The sequence below is a fragment of the Pseudophryne corroboree genome, chromosome 5 (genome assembly GCF_028390025.1).
Source record: "Pseudophryne corroboree isolate aPseCor3 chromosome 5, aPseCor3.hap2, whole genome shotgun sequence".
Classification (NCBI taxonomy): domain Eukaryota; kingdom Metazoa; phylum Chordata; class Amphibia; order Anura; family Myobatrachidae; genus Pseudophryne; species Pseudophryne corroboree.
In genome coordinates this window covers 93827731-93850045 of record NC_086448.1, presented here as the reverse complement: position 1 = coordinate 93850045, position 22315 = coordinate 93827731, and the positions used below count along the sequence as shown (strand labels likewise).

Below are 22315 nucleotides of genomic sequence, written 5' to 3'. Positions count from 1 at the left end.
TAGAAAGGAAGTCTCCACATTGGAAATAACTGCAGTGGGTAATTCTCTATCTCATTGGCTGCCAATAGGGATCCTTGGTCTAGAGGCGTGAGTCCAAGAGAACGGGCAATCTCCGTGACCGCTTCTTTTGCTTTCGCATCATCACCACAAAGGAAAACCTGTTGTGTGATAAATCGAGATTTGAAAATCACAGTATCGATATAATAATAATACAGGTTGAGTATCCCATATCCAAACATTCCGAAATACGGAATATTCCAAAATACGGACTTTTTTGAGTGAGAGTGAGATAGTGAAACCTTTGTTTTTTATGGCTCAATGTACACAAATTTTGTTTAATACACACAGATATTAAAAATATTGTATTAAATGGCCTTCAGGCTGTGTGTATAAGGTGCATATGAACCATAAATGAATTGTGTGAATGTAGACACACTTTGTTTAATGCACAAAGTTATAAAAAATATTGGCTATAATTACCTTCAGGCTGTGTGTATAAGGTGTATATGAAACATAAATGCATTCTGTGCTTAGATTTAGGTCCCATCGCCATGATATCTCATTATGGTATGTAATTATTCCAAAATACGGAAAAATCCCATATCCAAAATACCTCTGGTCCCAAGCATTTTGGATAAGGGATACTCAACCTGTAATAATAATAATAATAATAATAATATAAATAATATAAACTAATTGAAGCAGTAGTGGTAGAAAAGATGGTGACTCGGAACAGGGACAGTTTGTCCTACTCCTGGGTGTACTACTCAAAAGGAGCATAATATAGTCACATTCCCTGGGGTAAATAACGGCCCTGCCATAGACCCAAAGTGGACTACAGTAAAGCAGGAAGTTGAATCTACAGTACTGTATGTTCAAGCTAGGTGAGGAACATGGATCGGGAGACATACGTAAAAATGCAGATGCTCTCTCCTGTAAATATGCGCTATCCGCAATATCCGCTTCACCTAAGTTGGCAAAGCTTAGGGAAGGGGTATGTGATCAACAGGATAGTTTTTCCCAGTCTCTTGTTAAAGAGACTAATTCCTTTTTCTGGGAGACTACTGACTCATGGTAAAGACAGGATTAATTCCCTACATATCCCTACACACACACACACACACACACACACACACACACACACACACACACACACACACAGGTGTACATAGGTATGAATACTTAGATGGTAGTGTTGTGGAGGAGGTATACTTAGATTGTTTTGTATTTGGTGCATGGCGACCAGTGTACAGTCAATCACAGAGTTGCAGGAATACTTTGCTGATGTGATTGCTGAAACCACACTTAATACTGTCTGTGCCATCCTGACATTTAATGAATAAACTACAGCCCTGTGGTTCAGCAAAACCTGTGTGGATTAAACCACAAGGCTAGGGGGTCAGTCACAGCCAATGGAGGATTACAGGTGTCATTACTCATACACTTGCCTACATGCCAATGTCCCATTATCATCAACAAGAGGAAATGTGCAGTGAAAAAACACGCAAAATATGTCTGCAAAATTGGGATGTACTTAACCCCTTGTGTTTTTTGAGACCTTGCTCCTTCTGCTATGTCTCATGGCCTGATTCAGGGATTGTTATACGCAGTGGAAGAACTTTGTGACACTGCGCCATGCATCTAAGTTACAGTGCGCTTGTGCCGCAATGGTCTTGTGATAATAGTCGCAGTTTGGATTTATTTGAAATAAAATGATCAAATCAGGGAGCATTTATGGGAGCTAATGGGGAAGTGGCCACTCAAAACACAAGTATATCACCACTGTTTTAGGGGCATATCACAGACGCCTCCAGTGGGTGTGTTAATACGAATACAAGCAGCTGTGGCATTGCATGTTTTCGCACAATCGCTGCGTACGGAATTGCAGTTATGAATGCATTTGTGTACATCTATGATTCAGACCCGTTTGTGGCTCAGGGGTCTATTTACTAAACCTTAGATGGAGAATAGTGAATGGACATAAAGTACTAGTCAATCAGTTCCTAACTGCCATGTCACAGGCTGTGTTTGAAAAATGACAGTTAGGAGCTGGTTAGTTGGGACTTTATCACCGTCCACTTTATCTCCATCCAAGATTTAGTAAACAGACCTCTGTCTTTAGTCAAATGCACCTTAAAAAAACCAAAAACAGTGAAGTTGTTGCTTTGAAATAACATGTAAACAATGTATTAGCTCATATTAAAAACACGTTTAAAGATCAATTTATAAATACTTTAAGGAAGTCCTCAAACATCGGCAACCTTCAGGTACTGGAGGTCAGAGGTCAAGAACTGTGAGAGATAATGTACAGTGTATTAACAATAATCCTTACCTGCCTACTTGCATCTAGCGTTCCTGATTGCAGAGCCCATGCCGAGACTGTGTTAAATGCCTTGACTACTTTAGCTCCTGGTAACAAACTGGCCAGGTGTTCTGCATTAGATTTTGGATACTGGTTTATTTTCAGATTGTTGCTGACATCAACCAATACTTTACCTTGCAGAGTGTCAGCAAAAGATGTCAGAAAGTGATAATGCTCTCTGTGAATGGCTAAAATAATGAGGTTGGTTTTCTTTGCGGCCTCCACATGGGTTAGGACTTCCGCTCCTTTAGGGATAAGGTTGGATGAGTTTGGATTTCTGCTTCCGAAGATAACAGTGAAGCCACACTGAAGCAGCTTAAACCCAAGAGATCTACCAAAGTCTCCAGTTCCAAAAATACAGACAGTATCATGTTTAGTAGACTCCTTTGGATGAAGCGGGATGCAATTCAATGAATTATCCATTTCCTGTAACATATGAACAGCACATTCTTTAAAATGATACACTGAATTCAGAAATACTTACTAGATATAATAACACAAAATACATATACCATGGTCTGCTACTTGCTTTAACTATTAATATTTCAAAAGGGACATCAACCTGAAATTACCTGTAGAAATCTAACAAATAGAATGTTACCAGGTTTTGGACAACTGACTTCCCTTGATAATATCTGTTACCATGGAAACACTTTTGTCTAATGTTTGTTTTCTTGGTTACAGATTTTAGTAAAGTTATTGACAACCAATCTGGAAAATGTCAAGAACAGTTTGTTACCGAGGTTTTAACAAGTGATTTCAGGCATAAAACTAATTCAAGAAGCATCAAGACTTATTACAGTAAATTGTAGCAAATTGCAATACCGATCTTAACCATAATGATGAAGGCCAGGGTCAACAGTAAACTCCACTGAGGTAATAATTACCTGGCTTTAACACAGAAGAGAGCAGCTGAATCAACACATATTCTTGGGTGGTGTCAGGAGGGCACTTTAAATGCTAGTGCTTTTCAAACTAGAACATTGCCACTGTTCAAAGCACTCAATTGTTCCCATGCTAATCCGTTAAAGTGAACAGGGAAAGCGTATCTCATGTCAGGTGGGGGTGATTAAGTTCTGAAGATGCTGCATTCAACATTTTCTCATCATAACCGCACGGTGTGACAAGGGATAGGATATCCCCATTTACTTCAATGTGAGTGCTTGGAGAATTACCATTCAAAGTGCCCATCTGACATCAGCCTCAGACATACTGTAAAACACAAAATAAATACATTGAAAACAAAAGAATAAAACACACTACATAATAAAAATAACAGCTAAAAATAAATAAAAAAAACACCCTTATATGCCAAAATCCACTCTATAATATTGGAGCTGGTTGATAGTCAGTTACAAGGTCGACAGTTCATAAGTCAACAGTCAAAATGTCGACATGGTCAAAAGGTCGACAGTCAAAAAGTCGATAGGGCCAAAAGGTTGACACACATGTCAGCATATGGTCGACACATTTTTTAGTTTTTTTTTTATGTTGTTGAAACTTTTGCTGCATTACTATCCATGTCACAAACTATTAGCTTTAGTAACCGAGCCCGAAGCGTGACGAACAAAGTTAGCCCGTGAGGGTACGCATCTCACAAATTTGGGTGAAAATAACATTAAAAAATAAAATTGTGTCAACCTTTTTTCCATGTTGACTTTTTGACCCTGTCGACCTTTTGACCCTGTCTACCGTTTGGTTGTCGACCTAATGCTGTCGACCTAATGACTGTTGACCTTTATAATGTCTATCTTCTGTATCACACCCTATAATATATACATGACACATATTATGGCATGTATACATACTGTATACATTAAAATATTCATGTTTATAGGTTGAATTAATTTAGCAAAAATGATTGAGATATTTATTAAATATGAAATAAAATGTGCATGTTTAAGACATGTTCAGGCACTGTTAAAAAATAAAGTTCAGTAGGTGTCACCGTTACTACCAGCGCTTTGAATCGCAGTGTTAATAAAACCGCATGTGTTGTTTGGGCACTGTACTTAAAAAATAAAGTTCAGTAGGTGCCACCATTACTATTAACACTGTTAGTCGATATGGATCAGTTGATAGAAGAGCAGAAGCAGCAACCCAGTACTAGTGCCAGTCATGATAGTACTTCAATATCTGCTGAAGATGGTCCAGGGGACACAAACATTAAGAAAGGACACCTGAAATCTAAACAAAATTTCACAATGTTAAAGAAAACCACTTCTAATAACAAAGAGAACGTTTATTGCCAATAAACGTAAAATTGCCAACATGCCATACACCAAGCGCAGTGGCAAGGACGACCTATTGCTGCTGCTGTTTCATGCACTAAAAGAATGCCTATTGCGGATGCTGGGGCCAAACGCAGTCAGGCATCTTCTGTAATCTCATATGATGATGATGATGCAACACCTTCCCTCTCTGAGTCTAGTAGAGGTGTCCCTTTTAAAACAGACAAATCAGTGCCAAAAAAAACCCCAGAAGAACACTAAGGCTAAAGAGCAAACTGTGGGCCTGACACCAGGGTGTCACCCGCGGAAGGGGTGACTCCAAAGTCCCAGATCTTCTGTAGTGACAGGAGCCGAATGCTGCAGTGTGATATTCATCTCCAGCACTAGGCTCCTATCACTGCAGAAGTACCAGCACTGCACTCAGCCCAGTCTCCAGGGGCAGCCACTATCACCAGGGATGCTGGACATGCCCCCGCAGTGAAGAAATGGAGATCCCCACAAGGCCGTGCCCCTTTTGTTAGGCCATGGCCCCTTTTCTTAGGCCATGCTCCCTTTTTGGGCGGCTACTCCTCCAGCGCGGTGGAGATAGTGCTGAGTGCGTACTAAGTGTCACCACACCTGGTGACACCTCTGGACCTGATTAATCTTTGTAAATAAAGCAAATTATCAAGCAACTGGACAAAGCCATGTTGCATTTGAGGGAGATGTTACATATGTAGGGAGATTTAGATTTGGATGGAGTGTGTTAAAACTGAAATCTAAATTGCATTGTAAAAAAAAAAGCAGCCAGTATTTACTCTGCACAGAAAAAATATAACCCCCTTAAATTGTAATCTCTCTTCACATGTTACATCTGCCCCATCTGCAGTGCAACATGGTTTTTCCCAGTTGCTTAATACAGTAATTTGATTTACTTACAAACAGGTCCAGTGGGTTCATAAATCTCTGAGGAGCATCTAGGGTTGTCCATGTTAGCTACAGTATGTGTGAGTCTGACATTTCTTACTTTGTACTCGTAGAGAAGCCTCCTTCCACTATTTCTGCACCCTATGCAAATGTGGGGATGAGAAGCACAAGTAAAGATCATGACATAGAAATTGAGGATTCTTCTGAGGAAGTGCAAGAGGATGAGAGGGATATTTGTGTATATGACACTAATATGGATGTTTATGATGTTTGTCATGCCTGGACGTAAGATCAAAAAATCCACCCATTTCGAATGGAATTATTTTTACCCAAATCCTGACAACATTTTTGAAGGCATCTGCATCATTTGTGAAGCCAAAGTTAGCAGACGTAGCGACGTTAACCATCTGGCCACTTTTTCCCTGTAACATCATTTGCAGCGAGTTCATTCATGTAAGTTAATCAAAATCTGAAAAAATGCTGTGAAAAAATGCTGTAAAATAATAACAAGCAGTCCAGTATTAGCTACCAACAGTTTGGATTAGCACGTACAATCAACACCACCAACACCCTCATCGTTAACCTCCTCATTAATGATCAGAGGTAGTCCTTTCACAAAATTGTTTTGTGGGGGCCCAAACAAACCAAGCAATTCAGCCACAAAGTTGTAGTCCCTGTTGCTGAAGTGCTTGGTTTGACAAACTGTGCATGTCCTTTTAAATATACTAAGGGTGGGTGGAAGCGCCCAAGGACAATTCCATCTTGTACCACTTTTCTTTTCATAATGGGCTGTATTTTGGGGGGGCATTGAGGATGGTCTTTTTTGCATAGATAAACATTTTTTATTGGTTATTACTCTAATACATTACTAAATTGCAACAAATGTTTAACCGGAAAATACTGCAAAGTCAATAAAATACTGTAGCTATGTATTCCTGACAAGGGTTGAAAGAGAAGTCAAGTAGTTGCAGCAGAGTTGCAAAAACCCAATTGTCCAGCCTATCTTAAATTTATGAAATCAATCATTTAAATGAATCAATCAATCAATCAATCAATCAATCATCTTCCATTTTGTTAATCAATCATTTAAATGAATACAGTTAATAGCCAAGGATTCCTGACAAAGGTTAAAAAAGAAGCCAAGAAAATGAATAGTTGTAGCAAAGCTGCAAACTCCAAATCACTAAATCAGCCTATCCCTATTGTACATTTCAGAACCAAAATCATTTAAAGTAATTACATACCTGCCTTCCACTTCATAAATTTTCTGCTTCCATTTCCCTGTACTGGCATCTGGCCTCAGATTTAGGGGGCAATTCAGACCTCATAGCTAGGGTGCGTTTTTTGCATCCCTGCGATCAGGTAGTCACCACCTACAGGGTGAGGGTATTGGATGTGTGCAGGTGTGACATCGGACAACACCACCAATATTGTGCGTGCATTACATGTGGGCAAATTCCAGCACGTCCCATGTTTTGCACATACAATTAATTTGGTGGTGCAGAATTATTTAAAAAACGACAGGGGCGTGCAAGAGATGCTGTTGGTGGCCCGAAGAATTGCCAGCCACTTTCAGCATTCAGCCACTGCATGCCGAAGACTGGAGCACCAGCAAACACTCCTGAACATGCCCTGCCATCAGCTGAAGCAAGAGGTGGTAACGAGGTGGAATTCAACCCTCTATATGCTTCAGAGGATGGAGGAGCAGCAAAAGGCCATTCAAGCCTATACATCTGCCTACGATATAGGCAAAGGAGGGGGAATGCACCTGACTCAAGCGCAGTGGAGAATGACTTTAACATTGTGCAAGGTTCTGCAACGTGAAGTCAGTTCAGACACTGCAAGCCTGAGTCAGGTCATTCCCCTCATTAGGCTTTTGCAGAAGCAGCTGGAGAGATTGATAGAGGAGCTAAAAAGGAGCGATTCCGCTAGGCATGTGGGACTTGTGGATGGAGCCCTTCATTTGCTTAACCAGGATTCACGGGTGGTCAATCTGTTGAAATCAGAGCACTACATTTCCGTGCTCGATCCTAGGTTTAAAGCCTACGTTGTATCTCTATTTCCGGCAGACACAAGTCTGCAGATGTTCAAAGACCTGCTGGTGAGACAATTTTCAAGTCAAGCGGAACATGACTCGCCAACAGCTCCTCCTTGATTTTCTCCCGCCACTGGAGCTGTCAGGAAAAGGATAAAATTTCTAATACCACCCGCTGGCGGTGATGCAGGGCAGTCAGGAGCGAAAACTGACATATGGTCCGGACTGAAGGACCTGCCAACGATTACTGACATGTCGTCTACTGTCACTGCATATGATTCTGTCACCATTGAAAGAATGGTGGAGGATTATATGAGTGACAGCATCCAAGTAGGCATGTCAGACAGTCCATACGTATACTGTCAGGAAAAAGAGGCAATTTGGAGGCCCTTGCACAAACTGGCTTTATTTTACCTAAATTGCCCTCCCTCCAGTGTGTACTCTGAAAGAGTGTTTAGTGCAGCCGGTAACCTTGTCAGCGATCGGCGTAGGAGGTTACTTCCAGAAAATGTGGAGAAGATGATGTTCATCAAAATGAATTATAATCAATACCTCCGTGGAGACATTTACCAGCAATTGCCCCCAGAAAGTACACAGGAACCTGTGATGGTGGATTCCAGTGGGGACGAATTAATACTCTGTGAGGAGGGGGATGTACACAGTGAGAGGGGTGAGGAATCGGACGATGAGGAGGAAGTGGACATCTTGCCTCTGTAGAGCCAGTTTGTGCAAGGAGAGATTGAGTGCTTCTTTTTTGGTGGGGGCCCAAACCAACAAATCACTTCAGCCACAGTCGTGTGGCAGACCCTGTCGCTAAAATTATGGGTTTGTTAAAGTGTTTAACAGTGTCCTGTTTATACAACATAAGGGTGGGTAGGAGGGCCCAAGGATAATTCCATCTTGCACCTCTTTTTTTAAATTTATTTATCTTTGCATCATGTGATGTTTGGGGAATTTTTTTTAAGTGCCATCCTGTCTGACACTGCAGTGCCACTCCTAGATGGGCCAGGTGTTTGCGCTGGCCACTTGGGTCGCTTATCTTAGCCATCCAGCGACCTCGGTGCAAATTTTAGGACTAAAAATAATATTGTGAGGTGTGAGGTGTTCAGAATAGACTGGAAATGAGTGGAAATTATGGTTATCGAGGTTAATAATACTATTGGATCAAAATGACCCCCAAATTCTATGATTTAAGCTGTTTTTGAGGGTTTTTTAAAAAGACCCACCCGAATCTAAAACACACCCGAATCCGCCAAAAAAGTTTCAGGGAGGTTTTGCCAAAACGCGTCCGAATCCAAAACACGGCCGCGGAACCGAATCCAAAACCAAAACACAAAACCCGAAAAATGTCCGCTGCACATCTCTATACTGTAGTATTATGATTTTCACTGCAAAGAAAAAATGTATTTATATTGCAATAATTCTGTGATGTGTTGTGAAGTATCTGAGTTTAAAAAGAAATATAATGACATAAAAAGGTACTTATGCCTGTTTTCAGAAAAATATAAACATCTTTTTTTATATTCAGAGTTGTTCGGGTCAACATTTTATATTACTTATGCAAATGAGTAATATTTCTGGCAGAGTTATCTTCCTTATAGGATGTTTCTACACGTTGCTAGGTGTGTACATCCAGCGCTGGATTAAAAGCCTTTAGAATCCATTAATGTTCTCTTCAGAGCTGGTGACTAGCAGAATTGCTGTCACTGTTCATAAGCCAATTTTAGATTAAATCTTAAAGGACGATTAAGCTGAAAATACAGGTTGTCTTATACAATAGTGCTACAATAACATTTCCAAATATATCTAAAAGAACTTCTAGAACTTTTCAGAATATAAAATGCTGGATTTTTAATATACCTCTGCTGTGTAATTTAGTGCCAGATAAAGTTTTCTCTTATCTGTCATTAACGATTAAAAGAAGCTGGTTGTCCAGTAGGGTCGGTTATGTCAAAAGGTCAACATTAATCATGTTGACATGAGACTGTTAAGGTTGACAATGCCGATATTCATCATGTAGACAGTGATGATATGTCGACATATAAGAATGTTGACATTGTGTCCTGATGGCTCAGTGGTGGTTTACCGTCTGCTGACGACTCCAGAGGCATCTCCTGGGTCTCGGCGGTCATGTGACTGTGAGATCTGCGGGCCTCCAGCTGTAAAGTAAGTATATATCTCTTATCTCTAAACCCTACCCCTAACCATCCTTCTTCTGCCTAACACTAACCCCCCATTCAGCCTAACCCTAATCTCTTCTTGCATCCTAACCCTAACCCCCCTGCCCGCAGCCTAACCCTAATCTCCCCTTGTAGCCAAATCATAATATCCCCTCGTAGTCTAACCATAATCTCCCCTCATAGCCTAACCCTAATCTCCCCATGTAGCCTAACCCTAATCTCTCCTCGTAGCCTAACCCTAATCTCCCCTCGTAGCCTAACCCTAATCTCCCCTCATAACCTAACCCTAATCTCCCCTCACAGCCTCACCCTAATCTCCCCTCGTAGCCTAACCCTAATCTCCCCTCATAACCTAACCCTAATCTCCCCTCACAGCCTCACCCTAATCTCCCCTTGTAGCCTAACCCTAATCTCTCCTTGTAGCCTAACCGTAATCTCTCCTTGTAGCCTAACCCTAATCTCCCCTTGTATCCTCACCCTAATCTCCCCTCGTAGCCTCACCCTAATCTCCCCTCGTAGCCTCACCCTAATCTCCCCTCATAGCCTAACCCTAATCTCCCCTCGTGGCCTCACCCTAGTCTCCCCTCGTGGCCTAACCCTAATCTCCCCTCGTAGCCTAACCCTAATCTCCCCTCGTAGCCTAACCCTAATCTCCCCTCGTAGCCTAACCCTAATCTCCCCTCGTAGCCTAACCCTAATTTCCCCTCGTAGCCTCACCCTAATCTCCCCTCGTAGCCTAACCCTAATCTCCCCTCGTAGCCTCACCCTAATCTCCCCTCGTAGCCTAACCCTAATCTCCCCTCATAGCCTCACCCTAATCTCCCCTCATAGCCTCACCTTCCCGCCCACAGCCTTCATCGGTTCATCTGTCGAAATTCTGAGAATCTCAACATGTTACCTGTTGACATCTCAACATAACTTGGAATTGTGGTGTCAATATTGTTATTGTCGACCTTTTGACTACATCCCGTCCAGTAAACGAAAGCAGGTCATACATGTGAATGGTACAGCTGGAGCCGTGCTCATCTGAGGCGGCTCCATTGCAAACGAGCACTCCCGGCACGACTAGGTGATCCGTCCGCTTAGTCGTGCCGCGAGTGCACAGAGACGGTCTGTCCGGGCGCACAGACGGAGATGCTCTCCATTCAAGTGAATGAGGCGCGTCTCCACCATGGGCGCGCGCCCAGGCAGACGGGGACGCTCTCTGCGATAGGCGTGCTCGCGTGGCTCCATCTGTACCAGTACATTGTTTACATAAGGCAACTTGTATATTAGTCTGATTGCTGTGCTCTAAGTCTGATACTTAAAGGGCCAAACAAATACTTAAAGGGCCAAACAACTATCTCCAGCAATAGTTTCAGATCAGAGGAAGAAGCCGAGTACAAACCGGCTGTAGATATCACTCTGTACTCTACTTCCAGTGCAGTGTCTTTCATGTAAAGCTTTTGGCTGCTGCTCCTCCATGTCAGTCATACACTGACAGTGGTAAGAATGATGTCACAGCCGAACACCGCACTTCCACTCACAGGAGCAGAGGATGCCGCACTAAGGCTAGGGCGGCAACAGTTACAATTGTTTTACTTTGTAATGTATTTATCTATCAGGTTTGATGAAGTTGAGTTTTAATTTATACTGTAGGTCAATTTGTCCTTTAATAGATTTGGTTCTTATCAAATTGACCTTTCACTCATTATAAAATAGCGATCGTTAACACTATTTTTGCAAATTAATCTTTAATACGTCCCCACTATTGTGAGAGATTGGACAGTGATAACCTGTCCCATAAAAGATTGGTTTTATTTGCTCATTGTGAGGCTGATGCATGTCTGAATGCACGTCGGCGGTATTTGTGTAGACGGAGCTAAATGTATTTATATTCCCCCGTACACAGCATTGCGTCGCTGTGATCAGAACGTTGCTATCCGTTTGCTTGGTTTCATAGGGGTCAGTTTAGCCCTGCGCACAGGAGGAATTCAATTGAGGGCAAAGGGTGTGAACTGCAACGGCAGCCCAACTTGCACCCTTCACCCGGTTGATTCGCACCCTGATTCGCTCAGAAATGCTCAATACCCTATGGGGTTGCGAATACTTTTGAGCGAGATCTCGCTGTCATAACGCGCGGTGTCTGGCATGCATATTTGGCCGGGTGAATCCATTCGCCCTCAATTGAATTCCCTCGGCAGCCTGAAATCACAATTGATTGATGTTTTTTTCGGGACTGCTCATGCACGGGGGACATGGGGTAATTCAGAGTTGATCATTTACTCTGACATGCGGGGGGACGCCCAGCACAGGGCTAGTCTGCCCTGCATGTCAGGCCGTGCCCCCCCGCACAGGTACAAAAGCATTGCACGGCGGCAATGCTTTTGTACCTGGCGAGTAGCTCCCTAACTGTGCAGCTCCTGTGCACTGGCAGGGAGCTACCTGCCACGTCCTGGGTCAAAGCGGCTTCGTGTGATGTCACACAGCCGTGGCGGCTTGACCCCCCCAATGGTCCAGACATACCTCTGTTGTCCGGACCATGCCCCACCAATGGCGTTCTAACGCCGTTGGCACGCCCCCTCCCACCCCGCAACCACCTCTGCCTGTCAGGTAGAGGCGATCGCAGCCAGTAAGATGCTGATAGCATCTCAGTGTGCTCCCAAGGTGCGCACGCGCAGTGCGGCTGCTGCGCATGCGCACTCCACAAAGTAATTCTGACTGAGATTGCTGCCGCTGCAGCGATCCAGTCTGAATTACCTCCACAGTATGCATGTGCTGCAATGTTAATGCGGCAACGGCCATAGTGCCTGATTGACAGGATGCAGCTGTTTGGGGCTATTTCTCAAAATGGATGTGCGTTGTCCCCATTTTGTGGGAGTGCAGAGGTCAGTGACTGTGACTTCCAATGCATACATAGTGGCCTCGGCAGTGGAGATGTGGTGGCTGTTCTGAGTAACCGCAGGGTTACTCTTATGGCCGATGATGCGGCCGATACTCACGATGGTGATTGGATGCTGTGTCTTTGAGTGCAGCAGGAGATCAAAGAAGCCACCTCTGAATCAGCCCCATAGTTGTCAAGAATCTGCCTGCAAATAGGCGTATTTATGTGTACACACAACTCTACAGTGCCCACGCACCCACGCCTTCCCTGACCTTAGGGGCTGATTCAGCCTTGGACGCAATCCCGTTTTGGTCAAGTTGACGATGTTTATGGGACTGCGCATGCACCAGAGCCGCAGTGTGCATGTCTTGCCGTGGTGCTGCAGCTCCGGTCACAGTGCCCTGTTAGCCATAGCCTAATTGACAGGCTGCAGGCATTTCTGGGTGGCGGCAGGGAATGGCCCTGGCCGCGCAATTTAAACCAAAAAATCCTGCGTAACATGAGGATTATTTAGAGGTCTGATGTTATGACCTATATCGCAATGTAGAACCGATGATGCAGGCAGCCAATTAGAGAAGCCGGCAGTAGGCATCTTCTTACACAAGACTCCTCCTGTGGCTTCTACATATTTTCTCACAGCTGTTGAATGCAGATATGCAGCGGCTCCAATGTCTGCGCCCCACCTTTGAATTAGGCACGTAACCTACACCTCATTTTAGCCCGTATTCAACCCTTAGCTGCAAGGGAAAATGCAACAGGTTGCATAAGGCTCTGTATTCGCCATATTTGCTAACACCCAGTTCCAGGGCATGTGCGCTGCAATAATATACAAGATACTTCCGCAAAACCGACTTGTGGCCCTGTTACCCTTTTGTTAATTACAGTAGGGAAATGTAACTAAAGCTGATAGATACAGTTGTGCTCATAAGTTTACATACCCTAGCAGAATTTGTGATTTTCTGGCCATTTGTCAGAGAATATGAATGATAACTTACAAACTTTTCTTTCACTCATGGTTAGTGGTTGGGTGAAGGCATTTATTGTTAAACAACTGTGTTTACTCTTTTTAAATCATAATGACAACAGAAACTACCCAAATGACCCAGATCAAAAGTTTACATACCCTGGAGATTTTGGCCTGATAACATGCACACAAGTTGACACAAACGGGTTTGAATGGCTACTAAAGGTAACCATCCTCACCTGTGATCTGTTTGCTTGTAATCAGTGTGTGTGTATAAAAGGTCAGTGAGTTTCTGGACTCCTGAAAGACCTTTGCATCTTTCATCCAGTGCTGCACTGACGTGTCTGGATTCTGAGTCATGGGGAAAGCAAAAGAATTGTTAAAGGATCTGCGGGAAAAGGTAATTGAACTGTATAAAACAGGAAAGGGATATAAAAAGATATCCAAGCAATTGAGAATGCCAATCAGCAGTGTTCAAACTCTAATTAAGAACTGGAAAATGAGGGATTCTGTGGAAACCAAATCACGGTCAGGTAGACTAACAAAAATTTCAGCCAAAACTGCCAGAAAAATTGTTTGGGATGCAAAGAAAAATCCACAAATAACTTCAGCTGAAATACAGGACTCTCTGAAAAAAAGTGTTGTGGTTGTTTCAAGATGCACAATAAGGAGGCATTTGAAGAAAAATGGGCTGCATGTTCGAGTTGCCAGAAGAAAACCATTACTACGAAATGCCACAAAGCATCCCGCTTACAATTCTCCAAACAGCACAGGGACAAGCCTCAAAACTTCTGGAACAAAGTCATTTGGAGTGATGAGACCAAAATTTAACTTTTTGGCCACAACCATAAACGTTACATTTGGAGAGGAGTCAACAAGGCCTATGATGAAAGGTACACCATTCCTACTGTGAAACACGGAGGTGGATTGCTGATGTTTTGGGGATGTGTGAGCTACAAAGGCACTGGAAAATTGATGGCAAGATGAATTCAGCATGTTATCAGAAAATACTGGAGGAAAATTTGCACTCATCAGCCCAGAAGCTGCGCATGGGACGTACTTGGACGTTCCAACATGACAATGATCCAAAACACAAGGCCAAGTCGACCTGTCATTGGCTACAGCAGAATAAAGTGAAGGTTCTGGAGTGGCCATCTCTGTCTCCTGACCTCAATATCATTGAGCCACTCTGGGGAGATCTCAAACGTGCAGTTCATGCTAGACAGCCCAAGAATTTACAGGAACTGGAGGCTTTTTGCCAAGAAGAATGGGCAGCTTTACCATCTGAGAAAATAAAGAGCCTCATCCACAACTACCACAAAAGACTTCAAGCTGTCATTGATGTTAAAGGGGGCAATACACAGTATTAAGAACTGGGGTATGTAAACTTTTGATCAGGGTCATTTGGGTAGTTTCTGTTGTCATTATGATTTAAAAAGAGTAAACACAGTTGTTTGACAATAAACGGCTTCACCCAACCACTAACCATGAGTGAGAGAAAAGTTTGTGAGTTATCATTCATATTCTCTGACAAATGGCCAGAAAATCACAAATTCTGCTAGGGTATGTAAACTTATGAGCACAGCTGTATATACTGTATACTGTATGTACAGAGTGACATACACTGGGGTAACTGTGACTTACCATTCATTTTTTTACTATATAATGCATAAAAGCTCATTACAAATATGAGCAATACATCAGTGATCATAAAGTCTGCATAGTAAACGTGAAATAGCAGATACAATATTTTTATGTAGAGTATTTAAGCAAATGGCTATGAATATACGCAATAATGCACTTAGAGGTCTATGTACTAACCATTGGAGAGAGATAAAGTACCAGCCAATCAGCTCCTAACTGCCATGTTACAGGTTATGTTTGAAAAATGTCAGTTAGGAGCTGGTCGGTTGGTACTTTATCTCTGTTCACTTTATCTCTCGCCAAGCCTTAGTACATAGGCCTCTTAATGTTGCCCATAGAATAATATCACCTTTATGTAAAGTGAATGAGTACTTACCTCTGTGTCTATTATCCAGTTTAGGATGCACACTCAGAGATTGTGCAGCTCGATGCCTTCCTCTATGGAGCTGTGCTATTTTGTCCAAAGGATTTTCAGAACTCTTCAGCCAAGAATGTGAAGTGTTTTGCAGAGTAAGAAGCCAGATTTATATCCCTCCCATCCTATCATATGTTTAAGGAAGAAAACTGTGGGGAAATCCCAGTCTTTCATTAGACACTATTTTTCTTAAAGATGTTTGCAAACTATCATATTGACAGCATATATTACATAATAACACATTTCATTCACATGCAGATTTGTCCTCATACACTATTACTGCAGTCATGCCAAACAGCCCTTCTCATGCCAGGTCCTGTGTAACTCCACTTGTACCGACTGTCTTTTTTGTATCTTTTTCACTTGAATGTGAATCTAAGTCACAATGCGCTGCGACAAAACCACTTCACGAGACTGCACTGATTAATTTGATGTGCAACACTTGTACATCTGTGTGGGAATGAGTGTGAATCTGCAATTGTAGCGCTATGACGCTTTCTCTCACGCCAAGTTCCATTGTGTTCCGTTGGGTATGATTGCCAGCGTTCGGGATGCCGACCACGGCATCTTGATGATTAGAATCACGACAAGGGAAGGTAAGTATAATTACCTTCCCCCCTGTCCCCCTAAACCTAACCCTCCCTTTCTGTAGCCTAACCCTAACCTTCCCCGGTGACATCTAAACTTAACTTCCCCTTCTCACAGCCTAAACCTAACATTTCCCCCCCCCCCCACAGCCTAAACCTAACCCTGTGCAGCCTAACCCTCCTCCCGCAGCCTAAACCTAGGTCTCCCCCCCCCCCCCCCCACTCCCATGGCTTACCTCTTCGGTGCGGCGGTGTCTGCTCGTCCGGGATCATGGCTGACAGGATTCCGGTGCCTAGCTGGAGACTCTATTCGGGATGCTGGTATCGTGTTGGGATTTGATGTCGGTATTCTGACTGCTGGGATCCCGACCGTCAGGGATCCTAACCAGATCCTGACCGGATACCGTTTGTGGTACAGCAGATACCATTCTTAGTATTGCCCTCTTTTTTGTACTTCTATAATAATGCAATTCTGCACAATCAGAAAATGTTATTCAGTCCTTTGCCCCGGTGCTTACAATCTAATGACTCTCTGCCACAGTCCAACTATGGGGTATATTTACTAAGGTCCCGATTTTGATTGATTTTGCGTTTTTTCTTCTAAGTGTCATCTCGGGAATTTACTAAACTAAAATCACGGCAGTGATAAGGGAATTCGTATTTTTTTTGAAGTCAAAGAAAAAAAAATACGAATGAATACACCATCGGTCAAATACGCCTGTTATTTGATAGAACTCGGTCATGTACTAAAATTAGTATTTCACAAACACTGCCGGCAATAGGCAAACACTGCTTGCTGAAGGCTGAAGGGACCCTCTTTGACAGGAGTCAGGGGGGGTCCTGGCAGTCGGGGAAAGGGGTCCCATGTGTAAACATGGGACCCCTTTCAGTGTGTTGTCGGGTTTCCGTTTTTTTATTTTGCCAAGTACGTGGATTATACAAAGAACAGAAGGTACAATGAATTATGTGAGTATAATTTTTTTCACAGGTACCCCTAGGATTCTACATTTAGAAGAGGACTGAGCCTCGTGTGAACATAGGTAAGTATGTATGTTTGGAGGTGTGCATGTATGTAATAAACTTATACTGTCACGTGTGTGTGTCCTATTTTTTTGGGGGTATTTTTTTAGTAGTAGCACTACAGGTACCAGCGGGCCCGGTTTTCCACCGCATGCTGGTACTTGTGGTTCTCCAAGTACCAGTTTGCAGGGGAGGCTTGCTGGGACTTGTAGTATTGCTACTAAAAACAATATTCTCATTTTTTTCAAAAGGCTATCAGCCCCCCATCCGCCGCCCTTGGATGGGGGGGACAGCCTCGGGCTTCACCCCTGGCCCTTGGGTGGCTGGAGGGGGGGGACCCCTTGATGTAAGGGGTTCCCACTCCTCCAGGGTACCCCGGCCAGGGGTGACTAGTTGGGTATGTAATGATAGGGCCACCAGGACCACAATAAAAGTGTCCCCCGGCTGTGGCATTATGTACCTGGCTAGTGGAGCCCGGTGCTAGTTTTAAAAATACGGGGGACCCCTATGCTTTTTGTCCCCCGTATTTTTGGAACCAGGACCAGGCACAGAGCCCGGTGCTGGTTGATGAAATATGGGGGAACCCCTGTCTTTTTCCCCCCCATATTTTATCAACCAGTACCGGCTCAAAGAGCCCGAGGCTGGTTTTGCTTGGGGGGGGGACCCCACGCATTTTTTTTTTGCTTTTTATTTTTTTTTACGAAAGGTGCACAATGAAGCCCTGCACGGATCTCACAGATCCGGCCGAGATTCATTGTGTTAATGTCGGCAGTGTTTTACTATTCACTCCCGTAAAACACTGCCTAAAAATATGAATGACATCGACATCGGAAGACACGAAAATGCAGAATACGACAGCTTAGTAAATTAGTCGTAATAAATTCAAAAAGTTACAAATTTACACATTCGATGTCATTCATGTTTGAACTTTAACCTCATTCAGAAAAATACGAATTTTAGTAAATATACCCCTATGTGTGAATCAGGGCCGGCTCCAGACCTACTAGCACTCTGAGCAAAAAATTTAGAAGTGCCCCCTACCCCTCTAATGGGCGCGCTCCTGGGAAAGTGAGTGTGGCTTCACAACTTTATATTGTCAAACTCTATATATTTATTTTCACACCCCCTCTAAACACACAATTAGCAGCCTTACACATAATGCCCACAGTAGTGTTCCTTACATATAATGTCCCCAGTATAGTGTCAGATACACAAAATGTTCCAGTAACATGCTACACTTACGCCCCCACAGTGCTGCCAGATACACATTATATGCCCCCAGCAGTGCCATACCAGATACACATTATATGCCCCCACAGTGCTGCCAGATACACTAATGCCCCCACAGTGCTACCAGATGCACATTATATGCCCCGACAGTGCTGCCAGATACACTAATGCCCCCACAGTGCAACTAGATACACATTATATGCCCCGACAGTGCTGCCAGATACACAAATGACCCCACAGTGCTGCACCTCAGCTACATTCAGGCAGAGAGCTATGACAGCTGCCGTACACCCGTCTCACCCTCAACCCCGGGCTCACTCACCGTGATCATGATGCCTGGTCCATGGAGCGGCTCTCTCCCCGTTCCCGGCCACCAGTCATCTCAAATATGGTGCCGGTTCATGAGCCAATCAAAGCTTGCAGCCCGGCAGCCAATCAGGAGCCACCGATGCCGGTCCACAAGCTCTGATTGGCTGATGGCCAGCACCATATTAGAAATGGGCAGCTGCCCTTAAATAGCCGGCGCCCTGTTCGGCCGCTCCAGTCGAACGTGTCTGGAGCTGGCCCTACTGTGAATTTAGCCAGAAGCCAATGAACATTCGAGTATGCCTTTAGACTGTGGGAAGAAGTTAGAGGACCCAGAGACATCTCACACAGACAAGGAAACATGTCCCATGCAGATATCATTCTTGGTGAGGACTGAACTCCAGGACTCAGCACTACAAGCCCCTAGCCCACCTCATTAAAACTATTTGTAAAATCAAATGGAAATTATGAAGCAAAATGTTGATAATTAACTCTTCCAAACCGGCTTTGCTGATAATGTTGACTTTGCAACTAATGCTGACTCCCTACAGCAGAGGGAAATCCAAAGGGTCGGACTGGCTCACAAGGGTACAGGGGAAACATCCGGAGAGCCCCACTGCCTGAGGGCCCACCCCCTCCTCTAGGGATCAGGTTCCAGGCTGTGCACTTGAATTATACATTATCATACATACTGAATGTAACATTATGCTGCACATAACTATGGTTTATTTTCTACTGTGCTACGTTGTTATTAATCTGGTACATTATCATTCATAGACTAGCAATATTTACTATATATAGTTATAGAAGGTCCCAGATGACCCCCCTGGCAGTCCTTTCACTGATGCAATACTGGGGCGGAAGTCAACAGATAGCAAGAATGGTCAGTTTACATTACATAACTTCAGCCATTGATGTTTTTATATATTTCAGCGCTAAAGCTGGCTACACAATATAACAGCCATTCGCAAGCCAGACGGTGGGTGTGCACACCTGATATGTCTGCAAATGACGCCATTCACGGACATATCAGAACGGCTGCACAGCCAATGGTCTATATGTCTGAGGATGTGTGTATGACTGGCAAAGCTGGGCAGGAAAAATTCAGGATGGCACATCGAGCGGCAAATCGGTAAGTGAGTATAATAACCTGAATCAGCCGCTCTGGTGGTGCAACGACTAGTTGCCGACAAGTCACCCAGGGGTGTACCCAGCTAAAGGGCCCTACACATTGAGCGATCCGCCGCCGAGCTGCCCGACGGTGGATACGGCCGATGGGCGACCCGGCGGCGGGGAGGAGGGGGGGCAGTGATGGGGGGAGTGAAGTTTATTCACTCCCCCCGTCACCAGGCTCCATAGAAGTGCAGGCAAATATGGACGAGATCGTCCATATTGGCCTGCATGCACAGACGACGGGGCACCAGCGATGAACGAGCGCAGGGCCGCGCATCGTTCATCGCTGGTGCCTCCACACTGAAAGATATGAATGGTATCTCATTCATTAATGAACGAGATCGTTCATATCTTTGAGTATTATCACCCAGTGTGTAGGGCCTATTGCGATAAGTGGCAATGCGGAATGTCTCTTAGATAAAGGACATTTTGATAGCTACAGTATCTCCCCATTAAACTGTATTTAACTGTGTGCCCATGCTCTCTGCATATATACACATACCTCTCGGAGATTACAACTATATCAGCACTTCATACAGTCAGATATTTTCAGCAATCATTTTTTATACCCCACTGTTACAAGCTTCAGGAATCTTTGTCAAGCACCTTTGAAGTTCATCATTTGAGAGATTTAAGTATTGATGACTGGAGGTTTTCTTCGCCGTGACACCCAGGCGATTGCTTATTAAACTGTAAGTTCCATCTGCTTTACATATATTTATATTTTATACATAACGATGCAGTATATGAAAGGTTGTTAAATAATTCCTACTTAGAGCACTGCAGTGGTTTCTAATGCTAGAAATGCAGAGAAATTTGGACAACACGTACCTTAGAGGACATGCTAGCCATTAATTGAAGAAATACACAGTTACAAATCTTGTCACCAGGTGGTGATACAAATCACCTGAAGAGCACTACAATTACTAAGGCAACAATTTACTGAAGAACAGGTCATCAGCCTCGGCTATCAAACATTATTGTCATTACGGTCACCGAACCTCACTGAATGCAACTTTTGGCTGTGGGTTTTTGAAGATCCGGATGTATTGGGAAGGATATCATATCCACTCTGATCTGAAAGACAGCACATGCCTATTCCACATGACATATATTCAGCTATAAAAATGCTGTTCTTTGAATGGAAACTGTTGTTGACCACAATAGAGAACACACTGAACAAAATGTAACTATATTCAAGTGATGTGTTTCTCCATATCACCATCTGGTGAAAAAAAAAGGTACAACTAACTTTCCTTTTAAATAAATGGCTAGTGCATCCTCTCTAGTCTTTGTTAAAGGGATACTTTCATTTTAACAGCACTGTACATAACCACTATCCAAACATACAAATGAAATCGGACCATCTGACCACTCACTTGAATTTATGATGGCTATTACACTAATTGTACAGGAACACTACTTGCTGCACAGTTTTAAAATACTTTACCACAGTTGTTAAAGTAAAACTTAAAAGGGGATGCATGAATAGCCCCGAAATTCCTGCTCCACTTCCCTATATAATATTGTGACAAGTAAAACCAATTCCACCCCTTTTTTGTAATCCTGGGATTCGGGATTAAAAAAATCTCAATCCTGGTATTCCTGGGATTCTGTTGTACAAAGAACCATTATTTTCTGACCATTTTCTGAAGTCATACTCAGTGACTACATATTGATCCACTGTCCATAGTGTATTCTCTGCCATCCATATTCCTCTCCTGTTCTCTCTGCTATCCATCTTCCCCTCCTGTTCTCTCTGTCTTCCATCTTTCCCTCCTGTTCTCTTTGCTGTCCATCTTCCCCTCTTGTCCTCTCTGTTGTGTCCATCTTCCCCTCATGTCCTCTATGCCACCTATCGTCCCCTCCTGTCCTCTCTGCCTTCCATCTTTCCCTCATGTCCTCTCTACTATCCATCTTCCCCTCATGTCCTCTATGCCACCCATCTTCCCCTCCTGTCCTCTCTGCCATCCATGTTCGCCTCCTGTCCTCTCTGCCTTCCATCTTCCCCTCCTGTCCTCTCTACTATCCATCTTCCCCTCATGTCCTCTATGCCACCCATCTTCCCCTCCTGGTGTCTCTGCCACCCATTTTCCTCTCCATCCTTCTTCCCCTACTGTCCTCTCTGCTATCCATCTTCCTCTCTTGTCCTCGCTGCCATCCATCTCTCCCTCCTGTTGTCTCTGCCAGAAATCCAAACTTTCCCTCCTGTATCCCTCTTCTCCTCCTGTTGTCTCTGTCAGACATCTGTCTTCCCCTCCTGTTGTCACTACTATCCATCTACTCCTCCTGTCCTCTCTGCTGTCCATCTTCCTCTCCTGTTCTCTCTGCTTTCCATCTTCCCCTCCTGTCCTCTCTACAATCCATCTTCCCCTCATGTCCTCTATGCCACCCATCTT

The 22315-nt window shown here is 43.6% G+C and overlaps 1 protein-coding gene across 1 annotated transcript in view; it reads right to left on the bottom strand.

Moving 5' to 3' along the window:
- Positions 1-2: 2 nt before the first annotated feature.
- LOC134929557 (metalloreductase STEAP4-like) overlaps positions 3-22315 on the bottom strand; it is a gene marked incomplete at its 3' end in the record, with an annotated part of 73545 nt that continues 51232 nt past the window's right edge. Inside the window, exons 5-6 of the mRNA XM_063925151.1 lie at positions 2333-2788; positions 3-158 (exon numbers count right to left, since the gene is read on the bottom strand). Coding sequence (XP_063781221.1) covers positions 3-158; positions 2333-2788 — 612 coding nt within the window. The remainder of the gene's footprint in view (positions 159-2332; positions 2789-22315) is intronic.